Source organism: Patiria miniata, unplaced genomic scaffold, assembly GCF_015706575.1.
Source record: "Patiria miniata isolate m_02_andy unplaced genomic scaffold, ASM1570657v1 HiC_scaffold_2, whole genome shotgun sequence".
Classification (NCBI taxonomy): domain Eukaryota; kingdom Metazoa; phylum Echinodermata; class Asteroidea; order Valvatida; family Asterinidae; genus Patiria; species Patiria miniata.
This window is the reverse complement of record NW_024037058.1, coordinates 4616222-4638370: the sequence shown is the minus strand read 5'-3', so window position 1 is coordinate 4638370 and position 22149 is coordinate 4616222. Positions and strand designations below refer to the sequence as shown.

Genomic DNA, 22149 nt, shown 5'->3' with positions numbered 1-22149 from the left:
ATCGTAAATAAACCTTTGACAAAATACTTTCACTAAGTGACAAAATTAGGGGGATTATAGGCCGACATATCAGTGTCACAACTTTGTTCAGCCGACGCTGACAAGAGGCCGAGGTTTTGAAAACCTCACGGGAAAGATTCCCTATGCACTTCATTTATATCGTAGCTGAAGTGTCAGTGGGTACCAGACTAATTTAGATTTTAGCGCGGATTTCGTATCATGGACACCATGGAGCTCCATGCGCACACGTAGCCCTACTCGTCATTCCATGTTTTTCCAAAATCTACGGCTTTGAAGCCTAACCCTACACGAAGTATACTGCCTGCTGAGATGAAGTGGAATGTTGTATTGCTAGGTTGTTTGGGGCTGTTCAACTTCAATGATTATTTTCTTCCGGCCGAAGGAAACCATTTCATTTTTCAGGGCGAACCATTTTTGCATCTGATCTGTTCACAACTGAGTGACATTGCTGGTGATTTACCCCGGCACTAGGTTGAGGCAGTAATCATTGAGCGTGGATTTTCTGCTTAAATCGGTAGGTGCATGGTGCATTTCTGGGTAGTTGCAAATAATTATGGGAGTAATTGCAGAATACCCCGCCACTCGGAAATACACCCCTAAATTCTCTGGCTACGAGGTTGGAATCACTGGAAAAGAAACAATTCAAGTCCATGCCAGCTACGCGGATACTGAATGGGGGTCCATTATTTGAGAACAAAGCAACACAAAAGGAATGGGAGTTGCTGAAAAAAATCTAAGTCCAAACCAACCACCCTGTTGGCGCCTACGCGGATACGGAGTGGGAGTCCCCTTGAATGTGCTTGAGAACGAAGCACACAAAAGGAGTTGCTGAAAAAATTCAAAGTCCAAACCAACTACCCTGTTGGCGGCTACGCGGTTAGGAAGTGGGAGTGCAATGGAGCATGACGCATAGTACATACAAGTAGCGCTGAGAATGTTTATTGAGGTCAACCAACCGTGACCTCGTAGCCGGCTACGAGGTGGATAGATCGAGTGGCGGGGTATTCTGCAATTGTCGCATTATGGTTCAGGTTAATCATTTCGTTATGATAGTCATGATTATGAAGTTAGTTGGCACATTTTGTCTCAATCGCGTTGTCTGGTTGTGGGGCGATCATGTATGTAGGCCTAGTTACGGTCCCCTCTTTACTTTTGATCAAATTAGACTCCAGGGTGTTTTTTTATCATTCAAAATGACCCTTCCTCCATGTTTCAACTAAAGCAGACTTCTCTAAATTCAAATGACAATTTTTTTTTTGTAATTTTGAACAGTTTCTTGGCGTAGAATTCTAGAAATGGTTGTACACGGTTTACGGTTGGTGCCGTGCGATCGATAATTGCGTAGTTGTTTTTTGTTTTAAATATGCCAGCCGTCAAAAAAGCTATTTGAATACTCGGTTGACGATCAAATATTCACATAATCCATATAATTGCGACAACCCTTATCTACTGTCAGTTCACAAATGACTTTCTCCTCGGACAGAGTAACGGCTTGTACAAGACCATGAGGAGGCAAGAAACACTGGTGGCTCGCCGCCAATCTGACCGGCAGCAGTACCGATTTCTCTTATCCGGCTTCGCTGATCACGAAAAGGCAGCCCTGGCCGAAAGCATCTCAAGACTGGGCGGTAAATACCTCGACTCAAAGGTATCTGTTCTTTTTGAGAGTTTTGAAATCTATCAATTACAACAATGTAATCAAATTAGGAAAGAATGCAAAATTAACCCCAACCTTTCCAAATGCTCCAAAATCCTCTTTGCAAAACGGAGGATTTTGCAGAATTGAGGCTATATGGCAAAATTGTGTGGCTGATTTTGGAGAATGTACTGTGTAAATATGGTCAAGGTCTTGGGCTGGACCTGATGTTGTTTATGCCATTGTTTATTCAGCCATGCATAAATTTAGGCCTACATGTAGATTATACTAGAAATCCTCCGCACTGCTCCAGGATGTCACTGGCTCTGCCTTGACATATTGACAGTGATTGCTGGAGGATTTTGCAGGATTGAGGCAGTGGTCACCCCTCCAAGGACCACATTCAAGAAATAACGGAAGAGTTTGCAGGATTGAGGATGTATGCAATTTTTACATTGGAGGCAGTTGGAGGATTTTTTTCAGGATTGAGGATGTCCCCTGCCAAAAATGCCTACAGAAGTTAGGGTTAAACAAGGGGTAACTTAAGGTTTAACACTGAGGTAACCGAGAAAACTCTGTTAAACCTTGAAAACCTAGAGGTATTAAACCTCAAGTTGCCTGTTCAATTTTGCATTCTCCCCTAACATACACACCTGTGTGAATTATGGATTAGTTCAATTAAATTATTATTTTTGGCCAAATTCTTTAACATTCTTCGTTAAATTAAGAAACATCCTGGTATTTTATTTTTTAGTTTGATTTTTGCCTAAAATGGACCCTTTGACTCATGCAACATTTTCTTTAACAGACGTTTGTGCCAGATAGCACCCATGTCATCAGTGTGCGTCCAATGCGGAGTGAGAAGTATTTGTGTGGCTGTGCTGCAGGTAATTTATTTAAAAGCTCATGTGCAAATTAAGAAAAAGAACCAACATTCACAATTGTGTTGGTCTTTTTAAATCTGGAACCTCGGCTTTATTTCCACAAACACCACTCTGTGTTTAATGCACTAGCACAGAAATTCTTCCCTAGTCTACAAAGCACAGAATTCAAAGTTAACAGATGTTGCCATGTGCACAGGTCAAACTTCTTTGCTAACCAGTGATGATGAAATATACTTACCATAAGTGCGGTGTGCCAAATTTTCTGTTACATATTGAGGCGATTCTTTGGTACAGTTGCACAACCATATATTCAGGCATGCAAGTTTTCCTCGGATCCGCTGATTTACAAATTACAAATTGAAAAATTACAAATTGAAAAACAATGTACAAAGTTTTGGGTGGTTTTGAATGTCCTCGTTTTTTTCTAAACTTCCCAGTTGCATGCCTGTATATTGGGACCAAATGCCAAAAATCATAGAGCTACGTCTAAAATAATTGCTTTATTTAACCTGTTTCTGATGTGCAAGATTCTTGAAAAAAATTCTCCGCCTTGTGCTTCCATAAAATTTGCCCTCCCTCTGAGTCCCTCATATGATGCAGTTTGAGTAATTGTAATGCAATACTGTCTACTCCCAGGGAAATGGATAGTAACGCCCGATTTCGTGAAGGCGAGTTTGGCTGCCGGCCATTGGTTAGAGGAAGAACCTTACATCTGGGGCAACAATGAGCCCAGCATTGTAGACGAGCGCTCTGCGTCGATGGCGAGCGCCCCCAAGAGGTGGCTGACCCACCACAGATTGACGAATCAACGAGCCTTCACAGGATGGACGGTCATTATACTGGTGACGAGCAACAACAACAGGCCTGCTGTGTACAAAAGGTACTCCATTTAATGTGGGGACATGTTTGTAAGCATGTAATCGCAAGTCAAACACAAGCCAATCGCAAGTCATCCATAATTTTCAGGTTATCTGGCAAGTAATTCCTTTTTTAAAATTGTTCATCCCCTGTTACAATAACCTGGGGTTGTGAAGTTGTATTTTTTTTATTTTATTGAATTAAAGGTAGTACATGTATACAACATTTGCTTTTACTGTTATTTTCAGGGGTGTGAAATCTCAGCTTTAAAGCTGATTTCAGCTTTTTTTTTGTTTTAGATTTCAGCTTTTTTTCACTCGATCACTTGCTGTGTACAAAAGTATAGGAGATTTCCAAAGTTCAGCTTTTTTACACCTTTTCCGGCTGTTTTCAGCTATTTTTATCAGTGGTCACTCACACCCCTGTATTTTCAAATATTGTTACACTGACCAGACTTTGTTTGTAGATGCTGGGAAAACCTAGAAAAAATATGTTGTTCTTCGTGTCTGGTTCCCTGACCCTGCTTCAGATGAAACAAAGCAAATTATAGAAGTCGAGAATTGTCAGGTCAGGGAACCAGACTAGCTGGTGATGGCATGCACCCGTTCATGAATGTGTAACAGATTGCAAACAAAATGTGGACTATTAATTTGGTAAATTGGTGGTAGTATGTGAAAGAAATCAGTTCTTTTCCCCGAACGGTGTTCGACCGACCGTTGTTAAAAAGTGATACAAAAATGCCCACTTTTCTTGAAAATGACAGCATACCAGATGCCATGATTTCACAGGATGCTTGAGACTTTTATTCACTTACAGTCTGAGTCCAGTAAGGTTTTTCATCATAATTTGGTTGTTTTGTTTCTTATATTTGCAAATGTTGCATATTACCTGTAAAGTACAATTGTGATGTGATAAAGCTATAAAATGAGTCGTTTGTCGGGAATTTTCATTTGCAGGCCAAAATAGGGCCACTTCATCACATCACTTCATCACATTTCTTGGTATTCCGACTTAAAAAATTTTTGAACTAAAGATAGTATCAGCATGCGTTTTTCACAGCAGTGATGCTGAGATTGTTCTCTTCTCAAATCTGTAATAATAAAAAAAATTGACCGGGTTGACAAACAGCTTATTTAGCTTATCACATCACTAGTTCTTGTAATTAATGTTCCCTTCTTTCAAAAAAACTTGACCCACAAATATATTTTATTCCGAAGTTTGCATGTTTTCTTCTTCAGGTTGATTGAGTGCGGCGGGGGCACAGTCTTGTCCCTGAGACCCCCCATCAGAGATCCCGACAGCCTGGCCAAGCTGCTCACTCACACCTTTGTAGATAGGTGCTACGAGCAGAAAGTGCGCTCCCTACGGGATCGAGGAGTGCCGTGCCTGGCTCCGGAATTCTTAGCAGAATTTCTGTTTGAGGTTGGTTGAAAGCATTTCCGCGGTCAAGTCCATCACAAGTGAAGCACGAGTAAATTCTTGTGTCATTTTACAAGTAACACTAGTGATTAGCAAAAGTGAAGGAATGCCTTTGTTATAGCTTGCAACTTGGCTTAGGCCAAAACAAATAATAGTTCTGCTTCCAGTAACCCTACCTACCCTATTTTAACAGCCCAGCCTACCCTAATTTTTTTTTCGGGGGGGGGGGGGGAATGAGAAAAAAACCCCGAAAATCATCAATTACTACCTTTTACCCTTGACTATACACACAGACACCTCCATATGATCATACACAAACAAAAATTGCCCCCCCCCCAAAAAGTTTCCCTACCTACCTACCCTATTTTCAAATGCCATGTAATCGGAAGCAGAACTTTTTTCATTGGGGGGCCTTATCATAAGAAAGATAGACGATTATAAGATAGACCTGACATTAATTGTTTCCTCCATTTTCAACATGTTTTTACTGTAGACATTACACTTTTCGAGGCCTGCAGTTACATAATTTCCCGCTATATTTATTTCTGGACGTCAAATATCATGCCTGGCTTGGGTAATTTCTTTAAGCCAGTATACATGTATGAAGATTTAAATGTTTCATTTGATAGAAAATTCCAAACCAGAAGAAGTACGACATCGCAACGTACAAGCCTGAAACGTCGTCAGAAAACAGTACACCAAAGGGAGCAGGCTGTGTCAAAACTTCACAAGGTGATTGCATGAAACAGTCTACATCTAAATTTATTTCAAGGGCCTGTGACATGGATTTTCCGTGGGAACATTATTTTGTGCAACTTTCTACTCTTCTAAAATGTCTGAAAAACAACTTTGACAACTTTTTTTGGTTAATCTTTTGAAGTGAACTTTTATAGGCTTTACCAGACAAATGAGAATGCTGTTGCTGTGATGTCATTTCAGGAAGACACTGTTCAGTTGAGGGGTTTTCTGTTCAAATTGTGAACCCAAAATTTGCTAATTGCAAACATTGGTGAGAAAACTTTGCTGAGTGGCCTACTGTCGTTTACTGAAATAACCATGAATCACCAAAGACAAGAACATTTACGATGGCAAATGTTTGTGCTAAAATAGCTTTTACATCAAGTTTCACACTTTTGCTCATGAATATGCTAATCATTAGTATAAAAAGCCTAAAGGCACCAAAATGCCCTTAAAAATAGCACAAAGGTGCATTTACAAGGACTGCATTAAGAAAATTGAATCACATGGGCCCTTTAAATTAAACTTCCCAATTTGATATTGCGATAAAGCCCTGTGCAAGCAATAAATTGCACTCTGATCTGCTTGATAGCTACAACAAAAAAAGAAAAAGAGGGTGCAAAATACATTGGCATCAGTTTATACACAAACACCATGCATTTTCTTCTTCTCGTATACATGTTAAACCTTTCCAGTTCACCTAAAACTTTCCCCAAAGTGACTCCACTATGTGTTTGCACATTCCTCTCTCTGCAACTGTACTATTTGCATGAAGCATGGTACACTGTAAAAACTGCCAAAGGGTATTGAAAGATAGCTTGGCCATGCTGTGAGGAAACTCATTGATCAGCAATAAACAATGAGAGCAAAGTAAACAAGTCTGTGGTGAGATCCCCCAAGACCTCCTATATAATCCCTCCAAACTAGCATTTTGTGGTCAAGCTGTTAATTAGCCTTTCAATACACTCCAGTTGGAACACTTCTGTTGGAGTGCATTGGCATGTCAAAGGTTTGAATGGTGCACTTGTCTTGAACTTTTCCTTGACATTTTCAAGTGAGAATTGAATTTTTTGTTGACGAGTCCGTTACTCTAACTAATTCAGACTTTTAACTTTATGGATACACTGATGAACATATTTCAAATCACAAAATTTTGTTTGGATTTAAAATCAAACAGGATGCAGTGTCCGGAAATTGGGCACAAGGTTTGTGGTACATACATGTATGTATTATTATTATTATTATTATTATTATTAATCATTTCTGGTAATGAAACCAAGGATTCCTCAAAAGCGCCCTAGGCACTGTAGCTCGCAAGCCTGAAGAAACCTGTAGAGAGAAGACAATGAGAAGCAATTACAGTTTTAGAGGTGGGAGGAAAAGCCCAGAACAATATTCTGGGGAAAACCCACGGAATCAGGCAGGGACTGAAAACCCAATCCACATATTGGCCCAGGCGGGATTCGAACCCGGGTCACAGCGATGGAAGGCGAGGAAAGTACCCCTACGCCAACCTGACTCCCCTACGCCAACCTGACTCCCCTACCTTTTATCATGTAACTGCAACGCTACCCAGATTTCGGACACGGATTTTTGTTCTTGCGTATTTTCTGATTTCTTTCCCCTATAGGCCAGTTTCATCTCTGAACTTTGGCTGGCAATGTACTTTGGTTGAAAACTAGCACGATATGAAAATTGTTCCTTTTTCTTTCAAAATCATTTGTATCTGTAGGACACTCTGGCAATCATATCATTTTCACTCCAGTGACGGCAACAGCTGCCAAAGCCTCGCATCGAGGCAAGAATAGATCACAGAAATTAACGCTGAGCCAATCCTCGTCAGAGTCGTTGGTACTGACCAGCTCCTCCCAATCCAGCCAGAGCTCCGCTGTAACTGGTAGCCCGTTGGTGGGCAGAGCTAGGAACCAGTCGAAGTTGACCCAGTCACCTCTGACCCAGTCAACTTTGACCTCAGGCTCAGTTCGGTCTCCGGGTCGTACCCCGTGGAGCAGGGCGGACTCGAGTGCCGTCAACGGAGACTTGGTGGTCAAGAGAAAGTTGAAGTTTTCGTCCACTGTGGTGCAGGAGACAGTAGCTGAAGTGAAGAGGAAGGTATACAAATATTAGAATCTAAACTCAAATCCTATAGTATCATGTTTTAAAATCTGACTATTTGAGTTCGAGTGGTTCTATTGCAATTTTCATAGCACCAACAGCTGTGTTTGCTTGGATTTACATTTGAAAGAGTGTATTTGGACAGTGTTTAATGAGATTTGCTAGTTAAACTGTGATTTGGGAAAATCAAGAACCTTTGCTTACACCAGACCTTAATTTGCCAAAAGTGACTTCCCTCCTTTAATTATTATTATAAATTTTACATTTATACATTATACCTTGAAAAAAAATAGTTTATGCATTTATATTGTGCAAATTCCATAAGAATATGATCGAATGCGTGTCACAATTATTGATTATTGCACTGCCTTGCATTGCCTGCACAAGTATAAGTCATATTGGGTGGCATGGGTGACTTGTGCGTAAAGCGCTCACCTCTCACCAAAGTGACCACGGTTCGAATCCTGGCCGCGGATCGCATGTGAGTAGAGTTGTGCGTTGGTTCTCTCCTGTGCCACAAGGGTTTTTCTCCGGGCCCTCCGGTTTTCCTCCCTCCGGAAAAATCAAACACTTTCGATCTCAGGCTGTGCTCCGTGGTCATATATGGGTTGATGTGGCCGGCAGCCATAGGCGCCTTTACGTGCCAGCGGCCCGACCACGTTGTAGCCGCGTCCTTCGCAATTCAGCATACCAGCTGTGAGTAAGGATGATTAGCCTCCCAAATTATTATTATTATTCAGGACTCACTGTCGATGAACACACCAATTTACATGTAAACAAGTCTATAGTGAGCTTCCTGGGCCCAAAAACGGATCCCTTCTGATCAGTACCATTGCCAAAACTTGATAATGTACAGGACTCATTCTATCAATTTTGACTAAGTACATGTAGCTGTTTTCGAAAAAGTGTGATTTGATCTACTGTAAAGTGTAGATTTGAGGTGTATACACATGTGTGCGCTATGCATGTTAGTTTTGCCCTCAATAAAACAAATAGCCCTTTTCATCAGGCCAGCAAATCATTCTTGAAATTTTGAGGTAAGGTTTTTTTTAACACAGACAGATAAACAAACTTTCATTAATACTGTTACAGCAATCTGCAGGTCATTACTCCCGTGTGCCGTTTTGGATGCAAGTGCAGCCTCCAAAATATCAAGTAAGTTATCTTTTCACAAGGCCTTCTTTACTCTGCTTCATTTTACATATCTTGATGTTAAGACCAAAAAAAAAATTTCTGCTTCCGGTTTCCCTATATACCTACCCTATTCTGACGGCCCCTACCCTAATTTTTTTTAAGGGGAGAATGAGGGGGAAAAAAACACCCAAAACCATCAATTTCTACCTTTTACCCTTGACTACATGCAGACGCCTCCATATGATCGTACACAAACAAAAATGGCCAAAAAAACCCAACCTACCTACCCTATTTTCAAATGCCATGTAATCGGAAGCAGAACTAATTGTTTTGGCCTAATAGCCATATTTGGCGTAATTTAAAGATTGCGAAATTTTGTTTCTTGATTCAGGATGACCCAGTGGTTGCCATGGCATTTCCCACAGTTGTCAGCAACCTCATTGAAGCTTACTTGGAGGAGGATTTCTGGCTGAAGGCGGTGCACAGCATACACGCCCACCTGTCGTCCAAGAAATACCCGCCCCCCTCCCTGATGCACGTCATCATGAGCAAGATGCTTGAGGTAACGAAGTGATAGACATTTTGTGTTTGGAGATGTACTTAACTGATTTTTTAAGCATTGAACACTTGGAAGCTTTTACAGTGGACTGTTTACCATACCTAATACCAAAGATTAATCGGAATAATCATTCTTTACGGGATTTCAGCAAAAAGTCTTGGTAATATACACAGGGCGAGTCAAAAAAAGCAGAACCCAAACCCACAAAATTATATTTCATATTTAAAAAAAATATGTAGCACCAAAAATAATAATGTCTTGAAAGCCAATTTCATGAGCTACTGAAATTGCTCAGTCCGTTAAAAGAATATGACCCTAAGACCTCTTTCGTCCAAAAAATGCGATTTCAAGAATCGTCATCACAATGGTCTTCAAACATCACCAGTGATGAAACCTCGATTTAAAAGTTAAAAATATTCAACAAAGTCCTTTTGAAGGCCCGTCTTAAAAAAAAATGGATTTTATAAATCATATTGTTTGCCTAACCAGGGTTGTTAATAAAGATATTGTTGTTGAAACAAGTATTCTGTGTCATTTTCTTTGTTAATATTCCAAACAGTCAGATTACACAGTAAAATGTTCATCTAAAAGTAGTTTCGGAATTTGACTTTCTAGTCATTATTATTTTGGTGCTGCATATTTTTTTTTTAATGAAATGTACTTTTGGGGGTTTGGGTTCCGCTTTGTTTGACTCACGTTTCAACTCATAAAATTGTAATGCCCAGTTCCATCAGTTCAGTAGAACGCGGCTGTGATGAAAACCAGATGAATCTTGGCACATTTATGTATTCAGGGTGACCCCAATAAATGCTGAGAGGGTTCAGAGTAATAATCATGGTAATGGTCACGGTTGTCTCCTGAGTGTAAAGTGTGGTTTCATTGTTCGTGGAATGCCATTTTCTTTCACTTTACATACATGATTTAAGAGCCTCTGTGAAGAGTATTTGCATCCGTTAAACTGTTCAAGTATCAGCTAGTTGGCTTTCTTGAAATATATAAAATGATGTTCTTTGTATATTTTTTTTACAAGCCCGCGTAAATCCTGCAATTTGTCCATTTTGGTATAGTGCATGTAAAAGTGAATCGGCAGTGTTTCGAATATTAAAATATTTGATCAAATCCATGGTTTGAATGATCAAATACTAAATTATTAATAAATGCACGTATAAAAATTACCAACTTATTAAAAAAAGTCTTAAAACTTCATTTGCTATACCCGCTGCCCTTCGTTTCTTCCTTGTCTTTTCAAATCCCATCTAATGCTGATATTAGTCTGAAACTGGTTTTTTTTAAAATATTTTTCTCCCAGTCAACAGATGTAGCCTACAAGAACCACGCCATCCACCTCTTGAAGTCTGTCCTGTGCCTACACAGGCCAACTACCCCTGAGATGTCCAGTATCTACTTACAGTCATTTGTGCCTGCCAACGACAGATGGTTTGGGCTGGAGAGTGACGATCCAATCAACATGCCATGGGATTTCATTGGCAGCATCATCAGGTACCAGACCCCACAAAATAATGGTTAGAAGAAGGATACAATTTACCGGTCCTCTCCGAGGGACCCCCAATTTGCCATATGTGGGAAATTTTCTAAAATGAAAACCAGGCTTCATGGAAAACCAAAACAGATTCCGTGTTTATGTTTTTGTGCAAAAGATGACGCTCTCAAAAGTTAAAATTTACATGATAAAGCTATGAAGCCTCTCAGACAACTTACGGGATTTGAATTTTGGGGTTGGGTTTCTTTTACGGATATCCGGATACCCGTGTTTTATCACAATAGGGTATCCGGTTCCTGTACTACCCGCAAAAGCACACCACTAAACCCTCATGTACTTTTTGTCTCTGGCACAATTTTTTTTTTCATTCAGGAAATCTCTGCAGAGGCCACAGAGCGAGGCTGACAGGAAGGACACTGAACAATCCACCACAGAGCTAGCTGCCCTGAGGCACAGTGCCGAGTTACTGCTTGGCTACATAGTGGCTGTACTAGAACAAGATTATCAGGCCTTCAGTTACAGGTATATTCAACACAAGAGGAAGAAAACGAGACTAGGTTTGGGGAGTTTAGCGAGATCCAAAAGTCCCAGTTCAGCACGCTATTTATACTCGGACTTGGTCAGTCAATCAGTCAGTCAGTTTTAGTGACTTAAAATACAGGAGGCTGGCCCATTGTAGGGTTCAGGAAAAATTGCTTGTAATAGCTTGTTTTTGTGTGTGTGCAGAACTTGGTTGAGGAAAAAGCAGAGGGTGATACACTCAAAGTATTCGACTCCTGCACAACGGTGGGTTTTGGAGAATTTGTGCATATTTGTGGCAGAATTGCTTAGGAAGTATCATACCATCATATACCAAATGTGGAGTGTGATGGCCTAGCGGTTAAGAACACCGGACTCACGTTCTGGTGTTTCAGAGGCAACAGTGACGTGGGTTCGAGCCCGCTGGCGGACACTTGTGCTCTTAAGCAAGGCACTTAACCATTATTGCTTCGTCCTTCGGATGGGACGTTAAGCCGTAGGTCCCGTGTGTTGTATAAATGCACGTAAAAGAACCTAGTAAACACTTATCGCTAAGAGAAGGGGTTTGCCCCGGTGTTTCTGGCCTCCTGTATAAACTCCCACGTGGAGTATTTAGGAGAACCAACCAAGAACCAAGAACCCAATTTTCACTTCGTAATTCTGACTTTAAGAATAACAAAGACTGCTGTAAAAATTTGAGGATTAAATCAACGCCTTGGGATTACAACAAATATATTTTAAAATTCTGATAATACAGTAAATAGGAGTAAATTTTGCAGGAACACCATGGGAATTTAATCAACCTTTCTGCATAAAAGCATGTAAAATGGCAGCAAAAATATGTTATCAGTTATCATTCGATGCTTAGATGTACAGTGTAATAAAAAAATTTGCTTGTATCACCGGACCCCTGGTCAACTTGTGCTGATGACCTAAAATTTCAGCTCTCATTTGTTAGATTTTGTTTCACCGGTACACCGGTGAAACAAAATCGAACCAATCATGTGTACGCAGTGGACACCGCGGTACACATGATTTGACAGTGGAGGTTTTAGCTACCAACAATGCTTTGTGAAACTCTCATTTTCTTCCAAATTTTTTTTGTGATTGAGACTCGCATGCACTGGCACCCTTGAAAAGGGTGATGGGTATTATCATACCGGGGTACTGGAAATGACGTGAAATTGCTGAAAATTGTTGATACAAAAAATACATCTTTATTTTGTATGAGTTTGAAATCAGCGAAAGTGGTATGTCGATGATTATACATTATCTTGAGACTGTCAGTTTTTGTTACAGGTCTGAATTCTTAAGACAACTCATCCGAGTTTTCTTGCTGAATTTTAAACCTTTCTTGTTGGTTGGTATACAGGGAAGAAAATGGCATCAAAAGGGGAAAGACCCGGCACTGCATGTTGTCACAGATTCTGTGGCCGAGTCTTAACATCAAGGCTTCCTCTCCGATCGTCAGACAGTTGATAACATTTCTGCTACGAGCCGTTTCACTGGTGGAAGAAACGGCAGATATGGTGAGAGTTATACGCCTTTTTCAACTGAAAAATTAAGAATGAATTGAGTATTTGAGTATGGACTTTATATATTACCCTTATAATAAATTAATTAAAATAAATCATAAATGACCCTTATAAAATATGAATTACCCTTTTAATAGTAAGAAATGTGTGATACACCACCTTGCCTGAGATTGGTGATCCTATTATTGTAACAATGTGAATTTTGTAAAAAAAATAATAAAATAACTACAACCTTTGGATTTGTCTGTTTTTATTGTTTTCTTCAATGGCGCATTTCAAAGTGAATGATGTATTTTTTATATTGATTGACAAAATGGCAAATGATTTTTATTTTTTGGGATCAAACTCGAAATGGCTGGGGAATACGTCTTTAAATATCAATGTATATTCAACAAAAACTATCACGTAGTCTAAACCGGTGTCATATGAAATTCGGACTGACAGACTCCTATGACATTATGACTCCTTTACTCTGTTAATATTGGTTAAACTCTCTCATGTGAATGGCGACTCTCCTAATTATCTTAACTTAAGGCTTGCGCAATGTGTATGTCATAGAGTCCTTAATTCACGCTAAGCCAGTTCCGTTTCCATAATTATTCCAAGTCACAACCCTTTGAGGGATCTAGAACGCATTGACGCAAAGACACTTTAGGTTTTGTGCACATTAGGGAAAAAAGTGGTTGCACGTATATTTACGCAGAGAGACAGTCTTAAGGAAGTGCTACTGTTCATTCACAGATTCCATATTTTTTGGAAAAAGAATTGTTTCCATGGAAGCCGACATTTTATCACCTGCGACACGTTCCTACTTTTCGTTTGCAGTACCCCTGTCTGAGGATGATTATAACATTGGTTGAGATAGCCGCGGAGTGTTGCAGGATGTTTGCAGGGGACAGCAGCATCCTGGGAAACCTTGGGAGTGGCGCTCATCAAGACTTGGCTGTGGAGATTGCCTCAATGGCAATGCAAGGTAGGACACGCAAACCAATGTCTCACAAGCTACTGAGCAGGATGTTGCATTGTATATGTCTATCTCTTGTGTGGTGGTTTGAGAGTGTGTGCATTTACTGCTTAATGTGTGTTTATTGTTTGGGAAATTATTTTGCTGGTCAGTTGCATGTCGGAATGACGTCATAGGTGACATAGCCTATTTATGAAACCTATCTCTCTTTGCAGACGGACTTGCCGATAAAACAGAATCCCTGAACATCCTGTTATCCCTGCTGCATCCTGATTGGCTGAAGCTGAAGGTGACAGAAAGCCTGTTTAGTGCTTACCATGACAGTGTGGTGTCTGATGAAAACAGGCACATGGCAAGCGAGCTTCTGTCTCTCAAGAAAGTGGTATGTGGTTTACTCATTTGGGTGTAGGGAACTATACTGCACGAAAAAAATGTCCATTCAAAATAAGAGCATCATACAGAAATGTCCCATGGCAAACTAAATCTGATTTGCTCAAAATTAACTATTAATGAGCTGAGGAATGCGAACATTTCAGGATAATTCAGAGAAAAAAGTAAAACCACTACTTCCCTTGTCATAACTTTAATATGTAACCACAAAACTAGCCTTCAATTCAGTAACATAACTGTTAATCAGATTAAGCCTTTCAGACTGGGGTTTGAAAGTCTATCCCTTTTTTAGGGATGGACTTTCTATACTCCTCATTAGGCCACAAAAAAAAAGTCTCCGGTTTCTGGTATGGAGCTTGCCCCAAAAAGTGGTGCGGCGACGCGGCTTTTTTTTTTTTTTTTACCTGTTTTTAAAAATTTTTTTGTGGCTTCAAATGTCGGCTGATGACTGCGAATGGTGCCCGACTAAACTTAGTGCAAATATATGGGAGTCCAGAGAGGCCACATAAAGCTTATTCTCGATCATAACCCCATCTAAAAACACGTTAAAATTGTGCAGCAGCAGGATTCCAGTCAAACCAGTGAGTTTGGCGGTTTTGAGACATCATCTTGTATTGAAAAAAAAACTTTTTCATTTTGCCGACGCGCATGGCTACGGTGACGCGCGGGCATACCAGAAACCGGAGACTTTTTTTTTGTGGCCTTAATGGAAAAGCAGGTAGATCTTGGCATTTTCACAATCTATGGAAAAGCCTTTGGTTTTTGTTCAGATTCAGATTTGTTTTTGGTTCTATCCCAAATCCCATAGACTTCGATGGCACATTTTTAATGCTCAGATCTTGATCAAAATTGTGCACATTTCTAAGTCCTTTATCTACAGAACTACATGCGTTATAGATGAAAAGTTGAAATGATAACGTCACGATGACTTCAATTGATTTTTTTTAATGAATTTTTCATATTTTTATATATTTTTTTCTTTAAATAAATTTATATTTGGTGCATTTACATGTAGATCTACTTGAAACTGGGCATCTAAAAAATATAGGCGTGAAAAGTGATGTCATATGTCAGGTGACTTTAGCTTAAAAGTGCATTGTTAAAAAGTCCTAAATGTATATCCAGGAAAAAGCCCTCTGTTCTGTCCTTAGACATAGATCTAGTTATTGTTATTTTTGGTGTCTACTAAGAGAGATATCAGTTGGTACAATAATTTCATTAGGAATAATTAATTAAACAATACATTTCAAACTCACAGGAAAATTCAATACATATTACGCTAAAAAGTGTAATGAAACTGAAAATGAGGTAGCCAACTTTGCAATTTAATAATCTTACTAGTGCAGGGCCCGTTGAAAATGTGCCTGTTCGGAAAGGGCAGAGAACTGCTCATTTAAAGCCAGAGTCCATCATTTGCAGCTATCCAAAAGTAACTGGCGTAATTATTGTTGAATAACATACTTGGTTGAAAGATAGTAAGGGAACTAAACTGCCTGTGAAATTATTCTTTTTGGCAAGCTGTCATTTTGAAGAAATCAACGAAAGAAGGCCTTTCCAACGGTGTGTCTTAAGAAGCACCGTAGGAAATTCCCATAAGTAGTTCCTTTTTTTATTCGGCGAAGAGCGCGCAAGCGTTGACACGACGCACACACGCGCGTGGCTGCTATAATCACGTGCCCTTGCTACAGGAAAGCTCTTTCGCTTTCAAACATACAATCTTGTACACTCACATTAGCAGCGAAATCTCTCATCATTTGCTTCTATATTTTTGGGAACAGGTGAACTACTACTTTTATCTCATACCCCCGACGGCAAAACGTACTCTGTCCAGTGTAACGCCAGAAATCGCAGACGAAACGACGAACCCAAGGAAGAAGGCAAGAAAGGACAAACCGGCAGCTGTGCCCCTCAAGACCCTGGCGTAAGATTGTTTTCTGTTTCCGTTGATCATCTCATGATTTTTAGCACTGGTACACCTGTGTAAAATATGGAAACAGATTCCAACTACGGTCAATTGTGGACGACAAACTTGTACCTTTTTGAGCATGCAATTTATAATTCCCTTGGTTTTTAGGACAAGCAACCACACTGATAAGAATTTGCATCACTCCAGCCAGTTTTACAAGAAAGCGACCAAAGCGGACAACAAAGTGAACCGCAGGAACATGAGAGGTACTGAAAAAGGTTTTAATTCCACGGAATTATAGAAAAAATTATAGAAATATAGATGGCTGTTTTGGCCTGCACTGTAAGCATTAAAATGCCAAGCTTAGACTTGGATGGAGTTTGGAATTTGTGAATTTATTTATTGTTATTTGGCTTTCGGTAGGGATGGGCGAAAATTCATTGTTATTTGGCTTTCGGTAGGGATGTGCGTACAATACATGTTATAGAAAATTACACTGTAAGATATTGAGAAAAAAAATTCTCAAAATTAAATTCAAGGAAAGCTGGAAAAATTGGGTAGAGACCGAAAAACGTAGTCAAAAAGTTGGCCTTGACAGGATTCGAAGGGACCAATGGATCAGGCTTCGCCCACTTCACATGTGGGCAGCAACATGTGCACCTCTGCAGTACCAGCCTTGCATGTCATATGCAATACATGTACACATGACTTTCATCAGACACTTATAATCACAGCTTTGATTCACCTAATAATGGATTGTCAGTAGACCTATTAAGCCAAACCCTATTAAGGCCTGTTTGAAAACATCTGTCAAGTTGTTCCATAAGGCCAAAAAAAAGACTCCGGTTTCTGGTCTGCACACGCGTCGCCGAAGCCATGAGCATCGGCAAAATTAAAAAGTTTTTTTTTTTTCAATGTAAGATGATGTTTCAAAACCGCCAAACTGGTTTGACTGGTTTGACTGGAATCCTGCTGCTGCACATTTTTAACGTGTTTTTAGATGGGGTTACGATCGAGTATAAGCTGTATGTGGTCTTTCTGGTCTCCCATACGTTTTGCACTAAATTTAGTCGGGCACCATCTGCAGTCATCAGCGAACATTTAAAAAAAAAAACTAAGTTAAAAAAAGAAAAGAAGCCGTGTCGCCGCACCACTTTTGGGGCAAGCTCCTTACCAGAAACGGAAGACTTTTTTATTTGGCCTAACTGAACTGCAGCTGATTGGAAGGAGTGGGAACCATAGGACTTAGTTTTAATGACTAGGGTTGTCAACAGATTTATGGATAGAACCCAGTTTTGCAGCTGGTTGGTACTCCTGAACCAAACTTTGAAGATAAACAGGGGCTATACCATGGATACATTGATATGTGAGAACCAAAACTTTAAAATCTATTCTTGCCCGTATTGGCAACCAGTGCAAATCATGGAGAAGAGGTGTGATGATTCACGTGTGTGAGTCCTGGTGACAAGTCTAGCTGCAGAGTTTTGTATACGTTGCATTTACTAATTTGAGTAGCAGGCAGTCCATACAGTAAGCTGTTACATGTATCTATGACACATAACCAAAGAATGAATCGCTTTTTCTGTTAATTTTTTTATCCAACACATGTATTGTTTAATGGTACCAGTTTTATGAAGGGCAAATGAAGCAGCACCACACATTACTTATATGATTATTCACGGAAAGATAAGCATCCGGTAGAAGTCTTGGTTGCCTAGGTGCAGTGGGCGGGGCCTAATGGATGGGTGTATTGTTTGATCAACAGGAGAGACTCCACTCCATGTAGCCTGCATCAAGAATGACCTGGCTAAAGTCCGAGAGCTCCTGGCATGTCCAGCCATCCAGGTCAACCTGAGGGACTTTGCCGGCTGGACGGCGCTACACGAAGCAGCCAATCACGGCCACGTGGACTGTGTTAGGGAACTGCTCAAGTACCGGCCAAAACAAAAAATCACTGCTTACTTCACAGTTGGTGAGGTTTCATTTTTTCTATACAGAATTAACCTATTACAAAGCTTATGTCATTTCTTTCTGGTAATGAAACCAAGGATTCCTTAAAATTGTCATTGTCAATGTAGCTCGATAGCCTGAAGAAACCTCGGTGTAGAGAGGAGACAGTGAAAAGAAACTATAGTTTTAGAGGTGGGGAAAAAAAACCAGAAGAATATTCTTGGTAAAACCCACGGAATCAGGTAGGGACTAAAAGCCAATCCACATGTGATCAAGGCAGGAATCGAACCTGGGCCATGACTGTGGAAGGCGAAGAAACTAACCACTGCACCAACCTGACTCCCTAAAACACACTCCAGGTATCGGCGACAAAAACAATAGTTCAGATTCGGTTCTTCACTACTTTTATGTAGAATTTTCCATTACTGGTCCTAAAACCACAAAAGATTCACTACAGGAGAAAGCGGACAGCTTTGACCGAGTTAGGCCCTCAACTTTGGACACTCGAGTCTACATTAGGGTCCACATTTTACTTCAGAGTGTCGAAACTAAAGTGTCCTTCAACATCTTCTTTTTCAGAGTTTGTAGTTGAGTCAGTAACAAGTCCATCACAAGTCTGATCATAATTAACAGTAGGTTAACCATGTTAACATTAATAAGAGACAGTTCTTTTTAATGCTTGTGACTTGACTTGGGACTCGGTGACTTGTAATGGATCTGTGAGGTCGGACTCATGATGGATGTCACTACAAACCTGGCCATTTTCCTGTCCAAGGGTTACAGAATGTACTTGTCCATCCTTTAAAATGCTTAATAAATTATAAACATTGAAACATATTTTCTGGCATTACTAACTAATGGTGCATGCGCATGTACATTTGTATTTAATTTTTCAGGTAATGGCAAGAAATGTCAGGATTCGTTGGACCTCGTAGCAGCACCTACAGAATGCGGCACGACACCCCTACACGACGCTGTTAATAATGGTCATGTCGAGGTAGTAAGACTGCTAGTGAAGGCGGGGGGTAAGGCAAATATTTCATTGAGATTGGTATATTAAAAGGTCTACTTGAAAAAATCTCTGGGGGGGTCTTTAACTTTTTATTTTATTTAACAGATTTTAAAAAAAATTTGACAGAGCTTAGATTGGTCTTGTGTAAAATCAAATAGCATGTTTCTTGTACATATTCTCTTCAGGTAAAGCAGTATTGATGGCAAGAAACAAAGCAGGATTAGCACCATTGGACGTAGCCTTAGATGACCCAATGAAGCGTGCCCTGGAACTGGATGCCTCAAAGGGTAAACGGGACAATAACTGCAACAAAGAGAATATCTCCACATGTAGGTTTTCCCATATTTGGCTAGCTGCGAAGCAGATCCGAGCCCATTTAATACTAATTTCCGTCTTTGGTCTGCATTCAGATTAAAATGGTTTTTGCTTCTTGCTATTTTGATTTAAAAAATAATAGAAATCAGCTCTACGTCCTCAAATGAGGGATGGTGGGGTGGTGTGATGTGGGGTGATGGTGTGGTTTTATAGGATGGGGGTGGGGTGGGGTTGGGTGATGGGGTGGTTTGATAGGGTGAAGGGAATGGGATGGGGGATTGGCGTGATGGGGTTGGGGATAGGGTGTTGTAGGGAGATGGGCCAGATAGGGGATGGGGGATGGGGGGGGGGTGGACTTGGATGGGATGATATATGGGTGCTTTGATAAGGTGGGGGATGGGTGGGGTTTGGGTGTGGGGATGGAATCGGTGTGGGGATGGAATGGGGGTGGTTGGGGTGGGGGTGCATGGGAGTTGGGTGGTGTGGGGATGGGATGGGGTGCATATGGGATTTGGGGTTGGGTGATGGGATGGGGTAGTTTGATGGGGCGGGGGATTGGGGTGGGTTTTTTTGGGTGAGGTGGTGTGGGGATTGGGGGGGATGGGATGGCAGGGTGGTTTAAGATGGGGTGTGGGGGTTGGGTCTGGGGGTGCATTGGGGGTGGGGTGGTGTGGTGGTGTGGGGGACAGGATGGGGGTGGTTGGTGTGGGTGCATGGGAGTTTGAAGGGGGATTCACGATTGGGAGTGGGGTGGTTTGGGGGATGGGATGGGGTAGGGGTTGGGGTGCATTTGGGGTTGGAGGATGGGGGTGGGTCGGGGGATGGGGTGTAGGGGTGCATGGGGTAGTTTGATGGCGTGGGGGATTGGGGTGCAGTGGTGAGGGGGATGGGATGGGGGATGGTTTGATAGGGTGGGGTATTGGGTGTGAGGGATGTGGTGGGATGGGGTTTGGTGGGATGGGGGTGGTTTGATAGGGTGGGGGTACGGTTTGATAGGCTGGGGGATATGGGCCGTGGGGACTGGATGTGGTTGATTGGGTGAAGCGCGGTGTAGGGGGTGGGGTGTGGGATGGGTTGAGGTGTGCTGGTGGGGCTGATGATGCACAAGGTCATTTGGTGACCTTGATGTCGGCATATGAAATGCTGACACACTCCACCCTGATATCCTTTTAGCATACGCATTCATACCTTAAATTTGTGTTATATTTAATGATTGGTGTTTACTTAAATGTGTGTTATGATGCCAGACCTATGTTTAACCTGACATGCATCTTGTAAAAATAAGTGGTGTTCTGTGGCAGATGACTTTCAAAGTGTGCAACATACATTCCAAGTAAGACACCCGATCATTTCTCCCTGAGCTCTCTCCAATTTGCACTCAAAATGGGACAAGGAGGGCAAAGGCACAAGTATATTGATTTCGATAGCAATGACGCCTTTCATAAGCATAAACAATTTTGTTTCCAGATTCGGATAGCCAGAAACACTACCACAGCCAACCAGACACACCCTCCAAACGTCTGTCTGGTGGCATGCAAAACGCCTTGGCAACCGAAGATGTGTACACCCGTGTGCTTGGCACAATACAGGACCCCAAGATATTCGTCACAGTGGAGAAATGCGAGCAGTTTTGCGTTCTGGTTTGCCACCTCCTGCAGTCCTGCCTGAGAACCCACAAACTGGTATCCATCAAAGCTGGTCTCGACCTCCACCACCAGTCGACCAATGGGATCAAATATGCAAATTTGGGGAATACACTGCCCTCATTGGTACAGTACAAGATGGTAATGTCCCCATCTTGCAGTGATGCATGTGATTTTGACTCACAGTCCCAAGGTTCTCAGAATCCATCCGATATAGGGAGCCCTCTGATGGACGACCTTACTGAGATGTGTAATCTACGAAATCACTTGGCCGGCTTTGTTCACCACCTCAGCCGTATTGGGCCATGGGTCGGAACGGAACGCAGTAATGTCTGTAAAAAAGTGCTCCACGACATGACAATTTTAATAGAGTCGTGCTTGTAAGCACGTTTGCACTTAGCATGCGTAACCTTCATCTCAGACTGGTTAAATACAGATCTGGATATCAGAAGTATAGCTGAAAATATGGCTCTTCAGCAAAGACAGAGACTAAAATATTACCACCAAAAAAAACCTTCAAAAAGGTCACTGGTTGACCTTTGACATTGGTTGACTTTACTTGAAAGAAAGACCTGAAAATGCCATAAATGAGCTAGCTGCCAAAGATCTGCTGTCCTTTCGAATAGTGAAAATAAAATTAGAAAAAAAAATAAAAACCCCCAGACATTCCTTAGCCTCCTTATAATGTAAAAAAAAATAGTTTTTTAAACAATTAAACAATTAAACAATTGTCATTGTTAGTCAAATGCAAGTCCATACAAAACTGGGATATGGTATCTCACATGTTGGGCAAGTTTCCTGAGGAAAAAAAATAAGATCCATGATTGTTTTAGTGTACAAATCTAGCTTTTTATTTTTTATTTCTATTTGCCAATCATGGTTTCCCTAGTTCAGAAATATGAGTTGCAACTTCTTATGTTGGTCAAACATTTTACATAATGTAAATGATTCTTTGCATTTAATAATTTTTATCCTCTTTTGGTAAATTAAAATACCAATTACTTGTGTCAGAAAGATTCCTTTAATATTTATCATGATTCACTGAGCTAA

At 40.8% G+C, this 22149-nt stretch overlaps 1 protein-coding gene across 3 annotated transcripts; it reads left to right on the top strand.

Moving 5' to 3' along the window:
• Positions 1-177: 177 nt before the first annotated feature.
• Positions 178-21901, top strand: LOC119726116 (SMC5-SMC6 complex localization factor protein 1-like). Of its 3 annotated transcripts, none has more exons than XM_038197725.1 (20): positions 178-535; positions 1505-1669; positions 2466-2544; positions 3178-3421; positions 4638-4821; positions 5448-5550; positions 7289-7668; positions 8764-8826; positions 9197-9367; positions 10674-10864; positions 11238-11387; positions 12757-12913; positions 13745-13892; positions 14099-14265; positions 16052-16194; positions 16348-16445; positions 17945-18151; positions 19026-19154; positions 19327-19428; positions 20924-21901. In XM_038197725.1, exons 2-20 carry the CDS (start codon positions 1526-1528, stop codon positions 21481-21483), a joined length of 3420 nt encoding a protein of 1139 aa, XP_038053653.1. In that variant the 5' UTR covers positions 178-535; positions 1505-1525; the 3' UTR covers positions 21484-21901. The 3 variants fall into 3 exon arrangements, with proteins under 3 accessions (XP_038053653.1, XP_038053651.1, XP_038053652.1); XM_038197723.1 differs by having other exon boundaries at positions 180-535; positions 19327-19470; XM_038197724.1 differs by having other exon boundaries at positions 180-535; positions 1501-1669; positions 19327-19470.
• The last annotated feature ends 248 nt before the right edge of the window (positions 21902-22149 follow it).

Bases quoted from the DNA above. Each gene is read 5' to 3' on its own strand.
- LOC119726116 (XM_038197723.1), top strand. From the start codon at position 1,526: ATGAGGAGGCAAGAAACACTGGTGGCTCGCCGCCAATCTGACCGGCAG. The intron at 13,893-14,098 runs GTAGGACACGCA...CTCTCTTTGCAG, and splicing joins TGCCTCAATGGCAATGCAAG to ACGGACTTGCCGATAAAACA. The intron at 19,155-19,326 runs GTAAGGCAAATA...TATTCTCTTCAG, and splicing joins ACTGCTAGTGAAGGCGGGGG to GTAAAGCAGTATTGATGGCA.